General features: G+C 30.8%; 3 protein-coding genes across 5 annotated transcripts; 2 read left to right on the top strand and 1 right to left on the bottom strand.

Moving 5' to 3' along the window:
- LOC109334445 (NADH kinase) lies at positions 6,992-10,632 on the top strand. Its single transcript, XM_019570233.1, has 5 exons — positions 6,992-7,083; positions 7,873-8,115; positions 8,272-8,352; positions 9,537-9,688; positions 9,853-10,632. Exons 1-5 carry the CDS (start codon positions 7,006-7,008, stop codon positions 10,217-10,219), a joined length of 921 nt encoding a protein of 306 aa, XP_019425778.1. The 5' UTR covers positions 6,992-7,005; the 3' UTR covers positions 10,220-10,632.
- Positions 13,928-17,009, top strand: LOC109333578 (B-box zinc finger protein 22-like). 3 transcript variants are annotated; one of them, XR_002106030.1, is made up of 6 exons: positions 13,928-14,046; positions 14,079-14,320; positions 15,599-15,786; positions 15,823-16,027; positions 16,427-16,831; positions 16,898-17,009. XR_002106030.1 is itself a non-coding variant. In XM_019569083.1 (4 exons), the coding sequence occupies exons 2-4, from the start codon at positions 14,138-14,140 to the stop codon at positions 16,700-16,702; spliced, it is 888 nt and encodes a 295-aa protein (XP_019424628.1). In that variant the 5' UTR covers positions 13,929-14,046; positions 14,079-14,137; the 3' UTR covers positions 16,703-16,844. The 3 variants fall into 3 exon arrangements, 1 of the variants encoding a protein (XP_019424628.1); XR_002106029.1 differs by having other exon boundaries at positions 13,929-14,046; positions 15,599-16,027; XM_019569083.1 differs by lacking the exon at positions 16,898-17,009 and having other exon boundaries at positions 13,929-14,046; positions 15,599-16,027; positions 16,427-16,844.
- LOC109334909 (protein VTE6, chloroplastic-like) lies at positions 17,915-21,307 on the bottom strand. The gene is made up of 5 exons (XM_019570911.1): positions 20,899-21,307; positions 19,672-19,925; positions 19,419-19,542; positions 18,652-18,756; positions 17,915-18,182 (listed from the first exon to the last, which is right to left on the bottom strand). Exons 1-5 carry the CDS (start codon positions 21,286-21,288, stop codon positions 18,090-18,092), a joined length of 966 nt encoding a protein of 321 aa, XP_019426456.1. The 5' UTR covers positions 21,289-21,307; the 3' UTR covers positions 17,915-18,089.

The following is a 22,372-nucleotide window of genomic DNA, read 5'->3' as shown; positions in this document are numbered from 1 at the left end:
TTATTATTTTTTAATGAGAGGTCGTGTGTGTAGAACATGCATAGTTTACAAGTTTAGAATATCGTTTAATAGTGTCATATAATATTTATTTATCCACGTGGGGATGCTTTATTAAGCAAAGAGTGTATAATTGTCATCGATGGGTCATTCTTATGGTAGAGGTTTAAGAAAGTGAAAGATATTAAACATTCGAATCTCACCCCTAACAAATACTAACATATATCCTAACATATATCTTTAGGATGACTAAAAAATTAAATATTCGATTCCTATGAGCGACAAACAGTCACACACTCCGAAATGGATTAGTTCATTAGGAACATGAAAATAGATAGGGAGGGAATCCTATGGGTATATAGATACAATCTAAATGGACATTAATGGGAGATGAAAAGAATGTGTGACTAATTTACTTACTTTGTGAGATTAGGTAGTAATGTTGTGCACTGAAGAGCAAACAAAAACCAACTTGAGACAGAACCGTACTCATCATATTCCATGCACGTAGAAATCCATTCATCTTTGTTTCAGATTCCGTGCAATTAATGCAGACATTTCCATATAATCTTTCTTTACCATCATTGCTAATCACCACTATTCAATGTATGCCTTTTTTCATGCCCAATCAAACACCATCATTCCTACCTCATCCTATATACCTAATAACCGAGATTACATATGTTGTCACACTTTTTGTACTACTTTAAGTATTATCAATACCGATTAGTTGAAAAAAATTATTGAAGTTAAAACTATGATTACTAAATATATTTTTTGGTCAATCCACTTCCGAGTATATAGAGTAACACGAAAGTGTGAGACAATAAATATGTTTTCCTATTAAATATTTAAACATAAAACTTCTTTTTAGGCATAGGATATGGGGCATTGGGTGAAATTATTACTCCCTTGTACATCTTAATATCAACATTTTGAGGTATGAATATCCGGTAGATTTATTATTATTGCTTCAAATATATGCCGTTTAAAGACCATTATTTGATAATTAGGATATGATGGAACATGATAATTTAGATAATTGTACATTAAATATTGAAGCATTTTTAAAATATTGAAGCATTTTTAAATATGTATTTGTAAATCCTCAATACAAACTCATATTTTTTGGTAAATTAAAATGAGCTTTTGGTCCACCCACTTCACTTGATCATTATTATAGTGTATTTAACCAAATTACATATACTAACAAAACAATTAATTTTTTCATTTTTAAAATTATATTACAGCACTACAATTTTATCCCTATCAACCATTTCTCATTTATAAACAAATGACTAATGAGAGAAAAACAATAAATACTATATATAAAATATTTTATAAAATGATTACTTAAATCTTTGAATAGCGCCTTATAATAAGGACTACATAATATTAAAAAATGTTATTAGACCTTATCTAATAAAGTATTATAAGTCTTCACCATGAAAGCTCTTTTAGTATTATATATTATTTTTTTAGGGATGCCCTAACTTTTTGTTGTTTTCTTAACAAGTACCTATATAGCAAGAACCTTTCTTTTCATATATGAGTACTTTTTTTAAATACTTATTTTATTTTTCGTATATCAAATGGCTTAATATGATTAGAAATTTAAGATATGTTTGATGTAAAGTATAAATTTGATAGAAAAAGACTTCCTATAGAAAATTGTGGGCAACTTTACAAATTCAATATTGCATCATGAACATTATATTTTGCAGATACATGTGCTTATGGTGGAAAAGATTGAATAACAAAGTCAAAAATGAGAATCATCATTCCTAATACCAAAGTAAATTTGGGTTCATAGTTTGTCATTGTGCTACCTGCAATGATGTAACCCTTTGCTAGAACTTTGGATTGTTGTACCCTACCAACAAACAACATTGTACATGACCAATTTGACCATGGATTTTGTGATAAGCACTCACTTGTCTATATATTCTACTTTCATTTACCGACGGACGTTGGTTCAAGTGGTACATACTTGATTCCCCTTAAGTAAGAACCCGGGTTCGAGTCTTGTGGATGGAAAAAATGTCCATTTAGAGAATTAGCTCCACGTATCTGTGAGAAACCAAAAAAATATTCTACTTCCATTTCCTATCTTTTGATATTTTAATTTCTTCATAGTATTCTAATTTTTTGATATTTTTAATACATGTTTACATTTTATTTTTCAATTTTACTCTCATTTATTGCTTCGCTTTTTTATTTTCTATTTTCATTTCCTTTTAATTTAGTTTTCAATGTATGTTAATTAATTAAGATAATTTTAATCAAAATTATATCAAAATTCTATATCATTTAATAATTTCTTAAATTATATACATAACCTTAAACATTAACATATATGGACAAAGTTTAACAAATTTTATTTTCCTGGTCATGAAGTAATAGACATTTATGTACATTAACTTAGTCATTTCATTGAAGAAGGGTATGTTAAGTTTTTCAATAGTAGAAAAAAGAACATTTGTATAAATTATGTTCAGTTAAAATAGTTCCTAACTAATTTGAAGAAAGAAAATTTTCCTTTTAATCTTCTCTTCATTTTCCCAATTAAAGTAAGTGCATCACTATCAATTGGACCTTCCGTTTGTTAAACATGTCACATGTGGATAGTTAAGGTTTTAGTCAAGCCTTGAACAAAATAATGGCACATGAGAGGGGGAAATGTGTCCATGTAAAGATTTATACATATGTAATGTTAAGATTGTAATATATATGTACTGATAATGTAAAGATTTATACATAGTTATTATATTATTCGCCCTTTATTTGTATTACTTATTACTTTTTGTGAAGAGTCAATGATGATTAAATATGAATAATAGATAATGCAATGACACAATATAAAAAACTCTAATATTGTCACTACATACAATTTTTCTCTAAAATTAAAGAGGGGTCATTTAGAAAGGGTCTATTAATTTGTTACATTTTCTTCAAATTTATCAATGGTCTTTGACTATTGGAATATGATTTCCATGCTCAGAATCTCCTAGACAAATGAAGTCTAAGATGTGATGTATTTGTTTTTGTTATTATTCAGAATAGATACTAATTGATTTGCCATTCAATTTTGCTCCCAATTTCTAGTAAGAGTGATTTTCATGTAGGAATGTGGTTTCCACTTTCTTCAATTTATTGCCAATACTATTGAAATGTTCTTCAAAATTGAAGGTGATGTTGTGAAGCAAATGAGGGATCACTTCCACAAGTTTTTAAAGTAAGATTATTTTTTGTTGCTTGATAGTTGTTTCTACTTTTGTCTTTGATTGTGTATTGATAGAAGAGTAAGCTGTAATTATAGTTAGAAATGAAGTGAAACACTCCAATTTATTCGACACTAAATATTTAAATTAGTTCGATGAATTAAATTTTGTTTATGAGCTAAATGAATTATCTTTAAGATGAAAATTGAACTCCTTTATTGAAATTGAGCCTAGTATACTTCAATTCATGATTTTGTGATAAGATTGAATTATATATATAATCGAGATTTGAACTTATGTGGTAAATAAATTCGAGTTGATTAGCCGAACCAAATAGTTTGTTTAATTTAATTGAATCAATTTTGAGGTAAAGGAATAATTTGTACCATACTTTGGTCAAATTGAGTTAGATTGAACCCAATTCATTTCCACTCCTAGTTATAACCTTAAATCTAAAAACCTAATAGTATAAAAGTAAAGAGAATATTAAGAAGATTAAAAGGGGATAATGTTTTAGGGTTTCAATTATCCCAAGACAAGAAAAATATTAGAGTACTTAAATACTAAAAAAAGGAAAAGAAAAACCCAACACATGTGTCCCAACCTGAAATATTCTCAAAGATGGTGAATTTCTGTTTTTCTTACCATTGTTTCTTTTTAAAGTCCAATCATTTGGGTTATTATTTGACAAGTTTTTTATTGTAAACTGTTTTGAATAATAAACAAGTTCATCCAAACACAATTAATAATGTTGGTATAATTTTTTTTATAGACAAAGATATATTAGAATACAATACAAGAGGTATTAATCAAATACAAAGAAAAATCAACGATGAGTTTTTAGAGAATATAGAAATACAATAACTAGGATCGTTACACCAATCCGCAAATAACAGAAAATAATGTATTAGTGTACTATATTTCAAATGCTCAGCCATGATTGTTTTCACATGGGCCTACAATATTGCTAAAATAATACTTTTTGCCATTGTTGGAGTTTGCATGAATCCTTGGATATGAAGAAGAAGGAAGTACTAAGGAGCATAGAGATGTTGATAGGGAACATTTTTTAAGGATCCTTGGGATATACTTTTGATAATGACAACTTTGACAAGCATGCATGATTGCATGAATGACCGATGCTCTAAGCGGTTAGAAAGTAAGTCTCATATTGCCTACCTTATTATCTCGAGAATGGTTTAAATATCTGTTGGACTACTCCTCTCATTACCAATTGATTTTGAGATAGAAACTTGACATAATCATAAAAAGCATCCCCAATAATACATAATTATATGTTAAGGATATATATTTTCTTTTTTTTTTCTTAATTCATCACTTAAGTATTTTCTTTAGTCAACTCGATATTGTGAGTTGATTTTTGGAATGCAAGAATAAAAAAGGAAGACATCAAACACGTCTCGTAATTATATTTCGTAACTTTCAAGCTTTCACTTCTTTTTCATTTCTCTTCCCTCCAAAATTAAAATTACGAAGAGAACATAATTTAACATTTTTTTATATCCTAAAATAAATTTTATATATCAATCACAATATTTTTTTGACCTTCCTTAAAAGTTGCATTAGTTATGAAACAACCATATCAAAGTTTTGATATTTAAACATATTTAATAACTAAATAATAAATGGGTCTTCCTAACTCAACAATTGGATTAATCCAAATACCCAAGAGTGGGAGGAAAAATAACATGGAGTAGAGCAGCACAAGATCAATAAATTAATTGAAGAACTTGAACAAAACACAGTTAATTAAATGCATGAATTTAAGGAAGTTGAAGTAAATTGATGATTCTGAAGGAAATTGAAATAAATTAAGTTTAATGAAGTTGGTAGAAAAGGGAATTAGGGTTTTGAGTGTGTGGTGGAAATGTAGGTCAAGATTGGATCCTATTTATTGGATCAGAAATGGGTTGGGTTCACTTATTTATTACCTTATTATTATATTTTTGTATTTTAGTAATTAGTTGTTGCAATTTTAAGATGAAGAAAAATCATATAAATTTAATTTTCCAGGTTAATATATATTAAAACACTATTTTCAAGGGGAGCGTTGAGAGTTTGAAAGATAAAATCAAATTTAAAACCGAGGAGAAAAGTTCTAAGAAATTTAAAAACAATTCTAATAATAAATAAGTTAATAGAGAATACCCAATAATTCCTAAGGCCGTGTTGAGAGTCTAATTTATTATTATGAGTTAAGTTAATAATTAACTTCGGGTCAGGTGAAAAATGAATTAAAACAACTTGATATTCGTTCAAAACTTGATTCGTTATTTAATTTAACAAATTTGGTTCATGAACCAAATAAGCCGAATTGAACTGAAAATTGAGTTTATTAAATAAATAAGTCAAACTTGAACTTGATATAGTTAGATTTGTTAGGTTGATGAGTTGAATTATATATATAAGTATATATAAACTAGTTTTTATTTTTATTGTTACTATATATAAACAATGAATTAATTATTTGAAATGTCTAAATGAATTTATTCAAGTTGAACTGAATAGTTAGTAAACTTTAATCGAACTGAACTCAAGCTAAAAAAATAACTTATATTAAACTTGAGTCATGTTTTAAACTGAACTGAATTGAACAAAGTTCGGCTCATTTCTAGACCTAGTTTAAGAACTATAATGCTATTTCAAGCCAACTCTATACAGTTCCAAACACACACTTATTCTCCATGCAAAAAATGATTATCTATAATTTTGGACTCATTGCTTGAAGATAGTTTTTTTTTTCTTTTGTGGTTAGTTGTAATATTAATGTTTAGGGTATAATAGAATACTAGCAAGGTAAAGTCCTCTCAAATTAGTGACATTCTATGTTGGGATTTTTGGAGGATATGAAATGGAATGGAATTTTTTCCATTTTATTCTATTCTAATGACTCCACCCCAAAATAGAGGCTAATGTATAAAGGAGATAGCTTTATACCATTTAATTAAGGAGATATTCCCAAATAATGGAGCATAATTTTAACCTTTTCCATTCTATTTGAACTACTATCATTGCAAGTTCACTTGAATGAACAAATAACAGCTTAAATTATCCCTTAGGTCCTTAAACTATTTGAAAATTTTCAAATAGGTCCCTAAATTTAATAATTTAATCCTTAAACTTTTTTCATTGTACCCATGAACTATAGAAATTGTAATAGGTCCTTCAACATTCATATCATTTATAATTGATCCCTAAACTCAATATTGGTTCTTTTACCTAAATAATAATAACATTAATGATTACAACAATAATAGTGATATTAATAATAATTAGTAATTAATTAAATTATTGTGTAATTTTATTCGGTATCCAACTACAAATGTTTTAAAGTTTAGAGGCGCAATTAAACATGTTAAAGTTTAGGTTTCGAATTATAAATGATTTTAAACTATAGATATTTAATTACAAATTTTTTAAAAAATCTGTTAGAATATCTCCAATAGTTCAAGAAATTATAAATAATTTAACAAAAAAGTTTGAAAGTAATAGTTCACTTCCACCTTAACCAACCAACATCTAATTAACATTAATTTTTTTTGCTAATACTAATCATATCACTCGGCGTAAGAAATTAATAATTTTTGGATTTCATGACTATCGTTATCAGCAAGTAACTCTTAAGAATCGAATTCGTGATCTAATAGAGACTTACGCATGTGGACATGTCTTATTGGTAATTAATATTAATGTAAAAAAAAAGAGTATATTATTACACATTATAAATAACAAAATAGTTGAGGAGAGTTGAGAAAGTTAAACTGAAATGGCGATGAAGAAAGTGTTAATGTTACTTAAACCCTCTCATTTTTCCACACCAAATTCTTCCACAACCCACCCTCTGGTAATAACCCTACTTCGTTTGGTTTCTTTACCATGTTTGGTTAATGCTTATCCACTTTTTTGTATGTGTTATTCCACCTTTTTTGGAATCTACTCTTGAAAATATGGCTTCACCACTTTCCCATGTGCACGCACGCTTCTTGTTTGATAAAATGTCTATATGGGCTTGTGTCAAAATCAAAATGGGTAGGATGGAAATTACAAGAATACAGCATTTTTGTGTGTATCTGTCTAGCTACATTGCCATTTCCCACATGCTCATTTTCGCCTTATCTTGTTTAAATTTTAGTTATATGCTCAATTGCTTATATGCTTGTGTTTTTTTATAGTAAAAGTAGGGGTAGCTATTGATGCATGGATGTGAGTACTGGAATCGGATACGAGAACTGTAACTTACGAATATCGGTTAAGACGAGTGTAAGACACAAGGTTGCCCCTTTTGTTAAAAAGTTGGATATAGGGTATTTTTATAACCTGAGACACTCATCTGATAATCATTTTAGAGGGTTAAAAATCTTCCCCGCGTTTATTTTTTCTGCATGATTCAAACCTAATGTATTGCTTAAGGGAAACCAAGCTACTTGACATTCAAACCCACTGCCGTTGGTATTAGGACATATGATATGACATATCATACATAAAACGTGTTATATATTCCAGATACTTGCCCCTAAAATGAATTTCAACTTAATAAGGGATGACCCCTAGGTTTTTGTCTTAATTTACTTGGATAGTAGACATAATTGTAATTATTTCTGGTATAATTTGATTTCTGTTGGAAAAACTGCAGATTCGTTTCTTGGAAAGTAGAAATAAGGTGCACCATGATGCCATAAACTTTTGTCAAGCAATTCTGCGGGAAAAGTCATTTGAGTGGAAAGCTCTGATGCGCAACAATTTGTCTCAACCCATCAATGATGTGGACTTAGTTGTTACAGTTGGTGGTGATGGAACTCTGCTGCAGGCTAGTCATTTCATGGATGACAAAATTCCAGTTCTTGGAGTGAATTCTGACCCTACAAAGATCAATGAGGTTTATATATAGATGTAATTTTGATTCTAATATTGATGTATATTGACTTCAGTATCCTATCATTTTATTTGATGGGATATGCTAATTTCAATATTCGTTAGGCGAAAGAACCAACCTCACCAGGAACCTATTTTGCTCATATTTCGTTTAAAATAGGTGGAACAGTTCAGCAATGAGTTTGATGCTACCAGAAGCACGGGCCAACTTTGTGCTGCAACTGTTGAAAACTTCGAACAAGTAAGATTTGCTCTTTTCTACCTTCGGAAGGAAACATTGACAATAATAATCTTTTGTTCGTTGTAATGTGTTGAGGGCGGCTACAATGTTATGGAATAAGAAAGCTTCAATTTTAATATGCATTAACTTGTGAGGTTCAAAATGGTTTGGGGTTCAAAATGTACCTCCAATCATTTGTGAGAGATGGGAAAAAGTCTGCATAAATGTGCATGCAATATCCATTTCCATCCCTCTTAAATTCTTCTTTGGCTACTCAACTTGGATGCAAGCTTCAACATTTTTACTGAACTTAGAATTTGTAATTTGATATCAATCTAGTCCGTAAGTTGATGAGCTGCAAGCCGGCAGCACAAGTAGTGATATCTTTTGAAGTGGAACTTATTCATAAAGTAAAAGTTTTCCAATTTCTAGTTTGTACTAAACATGTTGTTCCCCACATTAAAGTTCAATTGTTGATAACACCAACAAAAAAGTTCACTTGTTGAGATTATATTTGTGACTTTGTTGAAATGTACAAAAATTCAGCATCCAGTGCTCATTTCTACTGAAATAATGCATGCTCTTGGTACATATCTGCAAATCAAGGGATTTTCTCTTGACATATGAACTCTGCAGAACATTCGCCTTGTTATTTGGGCAATTTAAAAGGTAAAACGGGGCAAAATGTAAAAATAGAAAATGGATCAATGACTTTTGGCTTCTCTTTGTGCTCAGCAAATGGTCTCTTTATGGGGGTTGCCATTTCAGATTTGTATAGACATTGGGCTGCCTTTGGGCTTTCTTATTTTTTTTATCTGTTTCTTTGTTGTCTCTATAATCTTCTATTATGTTTGTTCTGTTGTGGAGGATATCTTATTCTCCTTTCTTTGTATCTTTCTTCTTTCTTATTGGATAAAACTTGTGCCTTATATTAACAATTAGGAATTAGAAGAGACTTTACCTTTGTATTTTATTGCTTTTCTCCGTTTATAGATGGAAGAAACTTTCATATAATTCATATTGCTTCAATGCAAGTCATTCTAACAGAGAAAAGCACTGACAACTTCACTTCTCTCTTGGTCATTTCCATCATTCAACACTTTTTTATTGAACCTTGAGTTATTATAAACACGATCATTGTAGTTGGCTAGCCGCTTTCAGTGTTACATTTCTTATGTCTTTTTGGTTTTTTAAATATTTTTCAGGTTTTGGATAGCATACTTGAAGGTCAAATTGTTCCTTCCAATTTAACAAGGATAATGATATCTGTTAATGCACAACAGTTGTCAACTTATGCTCTCAATGATATCTTAGCTGCACATCCATGTCCCGCGTCACTCTCTAGGTTCTCCTTGAGGTAAGAGCTCCCGTTTGAGATGTCAAAACACTTTGATTAATGTATTTACTTCGTGATATTCATCTCAAAGAAAATTTTGTCTCCAACCACCCGAAACAAAAAGGGATAAAAAGATAAAAATAATAGAAAATGAAAAGAATCCAATTAAGCGTGTATGTTTGCAGAATCAGAAAGAATGATCATGATCAGCCATGTTCGCCACTAGTTAACTGCAGATCAAGTGGTCTAAGAGTTTCGACGGCTGCCGGTTCAACTGCTGCAATGCATTCAGCAGGTGGATTTCCGATGCCCATTTTATCACAGGATCTCCAATACATGGTAAGGGAGCCTATTTCACCCGGGGCAGTGTCAGACTTCATGCACGGATGCATTAAACGTGACCAAACAATGTACACTTCATGGTCTTCGAGAAAAGGTATTGTATATGTTGATGGTTCTCATATCAATCATACCATCCAAGACGGCGATATCATTGAGATATCTTCCAAAGCACCAACTTTGAAAGTTTTCTTGCCTTATCAGTTCTTGTAATTAAAAAGCTGTGAAGTAAAGTAAGTTTTACAGCATGCCATCATCAAAAGGGTACAGAATTCTGTCAGAATCTGTGTATGCAATGAAAAAATCTTGGCCACATGAGTTCACATGCCCTTAAGCTGCAATGTCCAATTCCTTCTTAACTCGAAATAATTGAGCTACAAAAACTAGTCAGAATCTCACATGCATCAACATTCAAGGTGAATTGACTTTATAATTGAGGGGGATAAAGTTTCTGATGTACATATAGGCTCTTGTATCCTTTAGTAGGAGTGTAGGACATTATATACAGGTCAAGAACTTTGTCACACCTTCTGGCAAAGTTAAAAAAACCTTATTGGACATCTTATATCTCATAAATGACATCTATTTTCCTTTAGTTTGGATTGGTTTTGGATGCATCATGCATTCATGTTATATGTATATACTTCTATATCCTACTGCTCTATAAAACTCCACCCTTTCTTACTTGAACCTTGTTTTGTGTTATAGTTGATAATTGATGGCTCATGACAGATCATCATGCTTATTGCTGTTTTTACATAAAATCTTATACCTCATTAATTTTATTAAAAAAACTAGATTATGAAAAAAAAACATGATGATAAGAACTTAAATGATACTAATACCAGCATTTTTTTCAGAAACATTTTATATAACCTATATTTTCATTTTGTGATACAAAATAAGTATAGTTTGATTAACTATCTAAAGATTGAATTTTCTAAGAAAATATCATACTCCTGCTATAGTCCTACTCCACCCATTGTGATTCAAGTTTTGAACTATTGCTTTTCCCTACATGCAAAATCATGGTCTATCACTTTTCATGCTACAAAATATCCTACTTGTTCCACAATATGGCTTTGATACACTCATGAAAGATCCTTACCTTTTGAACAAATTTTCATTTCCCTTCATTGTCTCTAAACCATGGGGTCTTGGTGTATGTTTGCATAGTCCTATCCAAAACCTATTTCTCTTTCTTGGGGACAACAATGCTTGTGACCAAACACTCCACCTTTTCATTTTGTTTATGTAAATGTAAACATCTTGCAAAATAAGTGGATATGTATTCTCAGTCACTCAGCAAAAATGATAAATAAAGATAAAAAAATTCTTAGCAATGTTTAAGATTCTGAACAAGAATTGTGACATATTTGAGGTGGCGGGTTTAGAATCAACATTTTGGGGGGCCAGACAGTTATTTCTAGTGTCCAATTATTGAACTTTTGCCATTAACATTAAGGTTTTTAAGGAATAATGTTGAAGCTATATATTATTCTTAATTAATGAGAGAGTATGTTTAAAAAACTTATTTCATATCTTAATTATCAATTTTTTGAAATCTAATGGTTTAGATCTACTCACTAATTCAAACCATTGAATTTTTCTAAAATTGATTGCTAAGATATGAAGTAAGTTTTTTGGAGTAATTAAATCTTTTTCCATTAACATTGGCTTCCATCTTTTTTAGGGAACCATTGGCTTCCATTTTAAATATGCATCCACTATTTTATGTTTAAAATATTTTACTAATATAATTTTGTTAAACTCAACTCTAATAAGAGACTAAAAAAAGTTATGCATTTAGAAAACTAAATATTAAAAATGTTCGTTGAGAGAGTTAGCCCCACATACCTGTGGATGTTTCCGGCTCGGACAGGATTGTCTCCAGTGCGATGATACTTGTGAGAAACCAAAAAAAATAAAAAAAAATCAAATGACAAAGGAGGAATTAATCAAATGAAAAATGCTAATTAATTTTTGAAATCAATCATAAAGACTTCAAGTTTAAAAACCTCTACTCTTAGATAAAGATATTGTCAATTTGCAAACTAATCTACCCACCATTCCTACGTTTTTCTTTATCTTAAAAAAGACAAGGTTGAAGAGAAAGTGTGTTTATTTATGTATTATATGTATTCTTTAATGTTATCTTTGCAAGAAAGTTAGGTAGTGACTTTGGATGATTATGGTGGAAGTAATATCTCAAACTTATTATAGCAACACACCAAACCTTCAATGCTACACCACTAGTACAAGAGAAAATAGTTTATGTACGATAACGTACGAGTTTTATACATTATTAATGTATTATTATGATTTATGTCTAATTATCAAATTAAATAAATTTTTTATATTAATAGTGACAAATAATTAATTTACCAACACGTGTTGGGTGCATAATGTATATATGTTTTCCAATTTTAGAATAAAATAAATGAATTATAAATTAGAATTTAATTAATCAAGATTTTAAATTTTGAATTTAAGTTACAATATATTTTTATTTCTAACATTTAATTTTAATTTCCTTTTTTATGTTTTTGTTACAATCCATTACTCAATTTTACCTTTGTTATAAAGCGTCTTTAATTATATTGCATGGATAAAAAATGTCTTGATTTATTAAAAAGATACTATAAATTTACACATTTATCTTTATATATCTCTTCGAAAAATTTCACAGGCTTATTGTTTCCCATTGATGTAGAAAATGCATTTAAGATAAAAAAAAAAACAAATTATGTTTAAAAAATATAATGTGTCTTATAAAATGATAAAATTATTCTAGAATATAAATTACAAATAAAACAAGAGAGATTAGTAAACTAAGAATCTCACATTGTCAACTTATTTATTTTAATCAATATATAATCTTTTTAGTGTAATTATTGAAGGTGTCAACTATAATATGAAATGTGTATTTTACTAAAATATCATTAATAATGTATGTTGAAATTATAAACGTTATTTATATACTATCAAGAGTAATGGTTTGTTTAACTAATTTATGAGATTATAAGATAAAAAGATAAAGAATAAAAAATGTTTATTATTTTACTAAAACAACATGTAATGTGAAGAAAAATATAAACTAAGACTACAATAGTACAATTAATTAATGTGAGACGGATAGAGTACTATTCAATTAAATACTTATAATCATAAAAGAAAAATGAGTATATTAACTAAATAAAATATATAAACCCAATACACTTAATTATCTATATAACTAATGTATTAAATATTTTAATTAAATACATATTAATTCAAATAAATTACATAATTAGTTGTACAATTAAGTATTCCATTTAATTAATTTGCTTCAAACTTTGAAAAACAACTAATAGCTTTTATGTTTGGGGACTCTTCTGGAAGATATCACACCTCCTAAAATGAATTAATTTTTTACCAAAAAAATAAGGGATACCTTGGATAATATTAAAAAAAAAGTGGGAATCCCCTTACTATAAGAGTAAATTTTTTAAACTTACTCCTCATCATAATCATCAATTTTATGGACATCTAATGATTTAGATCTACTCATTACCATTAAATTTCCCTATAATTGATGGTTTGGATATAAAATAAGTTAAAAAAAATTACTCTTGAAGTAAGTGGATCTGTAATGTTTTTGCATAAGAGTACTCTTAAAATATATACAATTCATCCCGATTTTAATACTTTATAATTGATAATATAATTAAGTAAAGAAAAATACTTTGGTAACACATTTAATTAATATGTTAATTTTTTTGGAATGAATGAGGATAAAAATGAATATATTAAAATGATCATATAAGAGTAGAGAGTAAAAATAAAAAAATAAAAAAAAGTATCCTAGATTTTTGTTATTTTAAGATTTTGTTTTTCTACAGAATCAAACATCCTCATTTGTTGCCACGTGTACATGTTGCCTAAAAAAATATCCTCCATTTTTTCTCCGCCATCACTTCTTAAACCCTCTCTCTCAGGTTCTAGCTTCATCAAAACTCTTCCATTTTCCCCTTCTCCCTCAATTTCTTCAACTTTGATTCTCCAAATCTATCTTACTTTCAATTTTTCCATATAAAGTTTGAAACTTTATAGAAAAGGGTTTGTGGGATTATTCAAAAAATTATATAAAGGATGAAGATTCAGTGTAACGTGTGTGAATCTGCAGAAGCCAAGGTTTTGTGTTGTCCTGATGAAGCAGCGTTGTGTTGGGAATGTGATGAGAAAGTTCACAGTGCTAACAAACTTGCCAGCAAGCACCAAAGAGTTCCTCTTTCTATGTCTTCTTCTCATATGCCAAAATGTGATATTTGTCAGGTATTTTCTATTTTTCATATTGATTTTGTGATTTTCATTTGTTTTTGTTTAATGGGGTACTGCAAAAAGAGAAAATTTTCATTGATTTTTGTTTAATGGGGGTTGGATCAAAAGACATCATTTCAGACATGTTTGTCTTTCACAAAAGTACTTTTTTTTTTTTTGGATTGTGACAATTTATTTAGCTGTTTTTTCACTCAGTATATGTAAATACCAATCTATGAAACTTTTTATAGCTTATTCTTTTGTGTGATTTGGTAGAATTAATAACAAAGCTCAAAATGATCCTACTTTTACATTTTATTTATGTTTTCAATTTTTGGGTTTCAATGATAATATTATCTTCATCTTGAAATTCTCCTAGTCATTATATTTTGAGATCTATGTGAGACCAAATTTTGGTATTTTCAGTATAAAAAAGTCCCATCTTATTCAGATTAAGGAGATTTTTGATGAGTTATCACTTTGTGCCTGTAGTCTCACTTTCTAAGGCCCCAAATCAATGATTGGTTAAAAGGGGCAAAACAAAATCTCCAACTTTCTTATACTCATTAGTTATTACCCTTGTGTCCCTCACTCTATAATTTAGTATCAAACCCCAAACACTTGAAACTTGGAAGTAGATATTACTTCCTATTAGGAGTCTTTTATTTGTTGAGTTCTTTTTAATCAAGCTACTCATAATTTAAGAATAGCTTTGTCCTTGCATGAGTAAAATTCTAAGATTGTGTGTGGTAGGGGTATTTATGTCCTTTACAAATTTGATGCTATTGTGTGGATATGGAGACTTTCTAAGACTTTGAGGCATCTTATTATAGCAGAAATATCTTGATGGGTATTTTGTAGTATTAGGAATAGTAGTAACATTTGGAATCATGTTGATAACAAGTTGCAACCTATACTTTTGAATTCTTGTTTCTAATACAAACATTGTGCATTATTTTAATTCTCTTATTTATTCATGACATGTTTTTTTGTCACATTTGTGCTTCATGGAGATATTCAGTTGCTTTATTCTCATGACAAGTTGGCAAGTGGAAAGTGCATGAGTTATTTTGATCAATTGCTTCTTTTTTGTTATGTACTAAATTCTGAAGTTAAGTCTTTCCCTTTGGCTTTTATATGAGTTCTTGAATATCTTTGTGACTTGATCCTTTTTGTTGAGTTAGAGAACCTTCTGAATTTGTTATTTGTCATGGTTCAGTTCAAAAAAATTGGAAGTTTTTGTCATTTGAATCAGCTTGTGATGATGATAGAGTTTGGTACTCTTCCTTACAGGAAGCATTTGGCTATTTCTTCTGTCTAGAGGACCGGGCTTTACTATGCCGAAAGTGTGATTTGGCGATACACACTGCTAATGCTTATGTCTCTGGTCATCAAAGGTTTCTCCTCACTGGTGTAAGAGTAGGCCTTGAAGCTACTGATCTTGGCGCTTCCTCGAGTTCTTTGAAGTCGGATTCCGGGGACAAAGTTTCTGATACGAAGTCTGCTTCCATATGTAGAAAGGTTGCTGCAATGCCTCAGTCATCAGATTACAATGAAACGGTACCTATTGAAGCTGGAAGAATTGAGGAGTTTCCACCAGCTAAGGTGTCTTTGTATGGTGGTGGTTCTACTGCCGGAAACATCTCACAGTGGTCGTTTGATGAACTCATTGGCCTGGATGAATTCATTCAGAATTATAATTACATGGAAGGGTCATCAAAGGTATGTTCACAGTTGTTGTTATATACCTCTATTATATTTTCATATCCAGATCATGGTTGCAGTATAGCCTAGGATTCCCTATCACCATCATTTTTTTTGTAAAGTTTCTATCTTTCGGTGCTTTGTTAAGTCCGCGTAGTGCTCACACACGCACTCGTTCATGTGCATCTACACACACTTGCACAACACAGTACACATGCCTCAGGTAGATGAATCTATAGCAGGTTGCCGTGTTCACTGCTGCATAAATTCTTAACAAGAAAATAATACCCTGTTAACATATGTTGATAACATGAAAAAATGGCAAATCTTAGGTTAGCAGCATCATTGAAGTCTTAGCTCTTACAATTGTATATTATCTTGATGTGATTTTCCTTCTTGTGTCATGAGTTTGTGCAGGCAGATAGTGGTAAGCTTGAAGATTCCGATTCTCCAGTTTTAAGATCCATTGAAGAGGAAATGAAGGAAGGCGACGAGTACTTAGGACACGTTCCGGATTCATCGTGGAAAGTTCCTCAGATTCCTTCCCCTCCTACAGCTTCAGGGCTACACTGGCCAAAAGTCCTTCAATATTCATCTGATAGTGCAATGTTTGTTCCTGACATATCCTTTTCTCAAAACATGCAACAACATCAGAATAGTAGTATTTTTTCAAGAAGGAGGAGACATCCTTAACTTGTTCTCTTTCACCCCTACCATAATAAGTTAGAGTCAATGCTTTTGATTTGTTATGTGCTCTCTTAAGTTTCAATTAACTAGCTACATGTTTGTTCTATTCATGGATGTCTCAGTTTATTCTTTGGAGTGAATCTCTGACTCTCTCAACTTGTCATTGAAAATTTGATAAATGAGGCAGCAACAAATTATGAGAATGTAAAAAAGGTTCTTCATTTAAGTTATGGTCATTTAGCATTCTCACTTCAATTTAGTTATTGAATTCAATGTAGATGCACCTATTTGGTTATCCTAGAGATGTTCAATATTGGTGTTTTCACATAGCAATATCACATTGACTTGAAACTTGAGTAGTCATACTAACATTGATTTAGATAAGTGGAAGAGATAATATAACTGATAACAATTGACGTAGGCTAGTTGAATCAAACAACATCATAATATTCGATCATAAATTAGTCTATTAACAATATCATCCAAAACCTGCAACAAGTATTCAACTATTCTTTCAAGGTATACACTACATTTCAAATGCCCTTCAGTGAGTGCATATATTAAAAGAAATCCAATTGAGGAAAAGAACAGAAATATAACCAACAATTAACCCTCATTCTCACTATGAGAGATATTGATCGAATATAACCATAATTTTATATCATAAATCATGTTTATTGACAAAATATTGATATATAAATATTTTCTAACCGTTTTATGTTTTTAACCCCTTTTCCTCTAGAAAAACAGCCTGAAATACAAGAGAAAGAAAAATAGTCTCAGTATAGAGATACTAAGAGAAACTATTCTCAAAGAAAATTTACATCTGCAATTTGAAAGAACCATTGTCTCCAATCAAAGAGACTTGAATCATGGTTGTATATTATTGAGTTCTTTGTTCCAATTGTGTTAGGATTTAAAATGTCCTAACAGCAAACAAAAACAGGAAATAGATAGAATTCTGAAATTAATCAAACTAATCCAAGAAGGAGAATCTTCTTCCAAGGAAAAACCCTTACAACTCAATATGAAAACCTATTGACAACACTCCTATTAATAATCTAACTCACCCCTGCCCAATGAAAATAAAGATAATCTTATGATAAAAACATAATCAACCAACTATCAGGTAAATATATGATTAAGATAAAGGATAAACTTTAACCAACTAAACCCAAGCCCAATTAAAAAATCCTAACAAATTGCTATGTTATCTCATGCTAGCAAAGACTGCTTCATTTTAACACTTGAAATGCCCCAGAAGTATAAACATAATACATAGCTTCAATGCTAGAATGTAACAAAGTTTAGATAAACACTTAGAAGAATGGCCACAAGCCCACAACATTAAAAATTGTTGATGATTGAGCACCTAGTAAATCTTGCAGCAAATTTATATATGCCAGCTCTGAAGGGCTTGCTGCATCAACACTGCTATGATACTGCCCATTGATATGTTCATGATATTAACTGCATCATTATTAAGCTGTGGAAAAGGATAAAATAATCATAAATAGCTAGTGAAAAAAGTTCATATCGTTACCATATATAGAGGTTAAGGTGGTGAATTAAACTTAAATCCTGATGTCGTTGAGAAAAATGTAATCCAGCTCACTTTTCATTTTCAGCATTTAGCAGGGATCGTAAGATACATCGAAAAGTATGATTTGTAATATTGTATATTAAGAATCCATAATAACTCATGCAGACTAGTATTACATATCCTTAAACAAGAAATCAAGCATGCCATTGCCATCTGAATTTGCCACATCACGAATTATTCATAATACGGGTTGACAATGACATTTGATTTTATAGGCAATTTGTCACTTAAATATTATTTCTGAACCCTGTCTTAGATAAAACTAGAATACAGTTAACACAAGTACACAGCTGAAATAGGCAAGATCAGATTTATGACAGTTTCGATAACTAAACTGTTTTCGTGAACCTACCCATTGAAATCCTTCCTTCTCTTGAAGTACAGCACCAATTATGCTTTCGCCGAGATTAGCAATCTGAGAAGCTAATACGCATATGATTGCTTCATATCGACCAACCTGTTTAAAATGTAAGAAATAAATAAATCACTGGCACATCATAAGTTCTTGAACTCTAAAGCAACCGACCATACAACCAAAACTATGTGCATATCAATACTCATTAACAGACTTCGATGGGGGATTTAAGTGGAAGAGGAAGATAAGGCAGTTGTGGAAGGGTGCTATTCTTGGCTTCATTATTCAGAAAGTGGAACACTATCCACAATTAACTAAATGCATAGGGACGGTTCTAAATTGACTTTACAGCGCTCCATGGGACACACCATCCTCAATTTAGATATGGGTTGGAAAATTAGAAGTCCAAAGCTGTGCTTCTACAACTAGCAGGACCTATGATGTTTAGTTGTATAACTTGCATTAAATGTCACTTTTTACCCCTAAGTCGTAACTACGATTCTTCTACACGAGAAGGCATTCACAAAGTTTTCCTTCCATTCCTTCCATTCTATTCTCTGTGATATGAAAAAATAGCATTTAAAGGGCGACCTAACGCTTGAAGCTCCCACATGGTAGGGTTTGGGGAGGGTATATACATAGTCTTACCCGTGCAAGCTCAGAGGCTGTTTCCAGGGATACAAAAATAGCATTATTGTATATATTATATAAAACCCATTCCCTTCCGATATAAATATATTCATAGTCAGAAATTAGTGAAGTACCTCACCCAAGAGACAAGCGACAACGGCAAGAACTATAGATGCAACAATTCCAGCCACGGTTCCTTCTATACTAACTGCCCCTTCTGTCCCTCTTGGAACTACCTTGAATGTTGTAACTAGGTACCTGGACATTATGCAGGAGGAAGTTAAGTACATGAAATGCAGGGGGGGAACAAGCAAAAAACCCTGACAAATCTTCATGAACAAATATTAATAGAAAAGAACATAGCCAGATTCAAACAAGAGCACTCACGTTGTCTTTCCATAAGCTTTCCCTATCTCACTTGAGACAGTATCGCTCAACTTGGTACAGAAACTAGCAACAAACCCAAGTCTCCAAAGCTGAGAAAATGCCGGTCCCCCAACTCCAAAAATGGTGAGGAAAGCACAAACACAACCAGCAGCACTGGATCCAATTACACTGCCGGGACCCCTTCTGCCTCTTCTTTTCTCAGCAACCCCCTGAGCCACTTTCTGCGTCATTTTGACCTTCGTTGCAGCTGTACCCTAACAAACTTCTAGCAAATCAACTCCAAAGAACACAAAGCCTAAACACCAGAAACAAAAAGAAGGAAGATCCCCAATGCATAGAACCCAATGAAAAACCAACCCTGTGCTGAAAACCTTTGACTCTAGAAAAACATAAATTTTGTTAAAAAAATCCCCTAGCTTACAATAAGCCTTGATTGGATAATAAGACAATTGAAATAACTTGTGATATATAAGCTAGAAGCTTTTAATCAGCAATTGTATGCCTTAAAATCAGCTAATTTTGCAGAACATTTTCAACTCACCTACTTAACTTACCAGCCATTGCCTTTTAGCCTTCAACTAAATTTTCAGCTTTCAAATACTCTTTAGTCTTCAGCTAGTTGTGCCAAACAAAGCCAAAATCTAAACACCCTAAACTAAAATATGCAGAAACAAAAACATACCTATTTCCTAAAAAGAATGAAGTATATTTTTTTGGTGCTACTAAGGTATCTCCTCACCTTTTTGGGTAAGGAACTAATCTCTTCGTGGGTGACCCTCCCAACGAATGTCACTATCAAGAATCGACTATCGACTTGAGGATCCAATCAAGTCTTACACTACTAGACCAACGTCTTGTTACTAGAAGAATAAAGTATCTTAGCATGAGATAAGTTATCTCCTCCAATCATTCAAATGACATGTGTATTTTTATAGTTTTTAGAAATATTTTTGTAGAGATTGGTTAAATAAGACAAATGTCATGATTTTAGTGGCTAGATAAAATTATGCATTTAAATTATCATGAAATAATTTATTCTCTTTCCTTCTCACTGTACTATGAAAAAACCCCAATTTTGCAGTTAAAATCAATCACTTTGAAAGAATGCAGTCAATAATCACACAAACAAAACATACCCATTTCTCAAATTTCACTGAACTCCACAAAAAACCAATTCAGCTCTTAAAAAATGATTTCTTTTATAAAAAAAAAGAGATGAAAGCTTACAATGAGGAAATAGATAGCAACTAAGAGAAACCCAGAAGAAGAAAAAGCGCGCCAAGTGAGTGTCCCAAGAAGAAAAGCAGCAACAAAGCCAGATAGCGACAACCCAGTTACAAGGATCGGAGAACCAACGAGGAAGATGAAGATATTGCTGAAAACCGCAGATTTCCACGTGGCGGGTGATGATTGGATGAGAGTCATTGCTCCTCCGAAAGCCTCGTGGACGAAGCTGGTGCTTACACGTGGCACATGCTGCATCTTTGGGAAATTGGGAGGAGAAAGAGGAGAGCGTAGAAAAGTGGGTTTGTTTGAGAAGGAAAAAGGTTTGGGTTTGGGTTTGAGAGGGAAGAAAGAAGAAGGGAATGCAAAAGTGTGAAGAGTTGAATAAGCCATGTTTTTGGACAGAGAAAGAATGTGACTACAGACTATATATATTAGACATAATGTTATTTTTAAATTATATTTTCAAAAGAATTAATTTAGGATAGTATTTTAATCAATACTAGTTAAATAACCAAATTTAAGATTTTTACTGAAAATATAGTATACTGAAATTAAAGATATTATTTTTTGACACTAAATTAAAGATATTATGATCCAACAAATAAGTGTTAAAAAATACATAATAATGTGTTTTTATATTTTCTTATTTATTTATTGAGAAAAAGATATATCTGATGACAGTATAGTTTTATACACTATTACTCTTATTTGTCATTAATATTTAATTATTATTGACTCTTTGAAAAAAATGATCCAAATGAAAATGAATGGTGGATAATATATTAACTGTGTATAAATCTCACACTAAAAATATATAGATATCACACTCTTATTATTATTTTGGTGAAGTCCAAGTGAAATCTAGGAATTGCAATGAGTACTCGAACTCGTAGGTACTCGTAAATAATACCCACAATGGGTTGAGTCTAGGTCTCTGTTTTTAGACATGCAAGTAATTGAGACCTAAGATTTAGAGACCCACTGTTGGATGGGACCAATCTGGGGAATGAAGAACCCAAATGCGCAGGTACCCAAACTCGTTATTTCTTCTTAAATCTATAATATATATAACCACATAATTGTAATACATGATAATTATAATTATAATGATATATTAACTTCATAATTGTAATACTATATTAATTCATAATTTGATTGTTATGTTGTTAATTCATATATGTAATATAATGTTATGTTGACTAAATAGTTCTTACTAAATCGACTTTATATAACAATGTTATAATGACTTTGTTTTTATGTTTATTTGGATAAAATGAGTTGTGTTTAATAGTGAATTTAAATGTACTTAAAACTATAAATTATTTTTTATTTATTGATTACCTATAGGAAACAAATATATAATTAGGTAAATTATTCATAATTACTTTTAAAGTTTTTGAGTTTGGGTACCCATAGACTAGTTAGATACCAAGGACCCATTGGTAACAGATTCAGTGAATATCTGCACGAGTCT

Source organism: Lupinus angustifolius, chromosome LG19 (assembly GCF_001865875.1).
Source record: "Lupinus angustifolius cultivar Tanjil chromosome LG19, LupAngTanjil_v1.0, whole genome shotgun sequence".
Classification (NCBI taxonomy): domain Eukaryota; kingdom Viridiplantae; phylum Streptophyta; class Magnoliopsida; order Fabales; family Fabaceae; genus Lupinus; species Lupinus angustifolius.
This window is presented reverse-complemented; position numbering and strand designations above follow the sequence as displayed.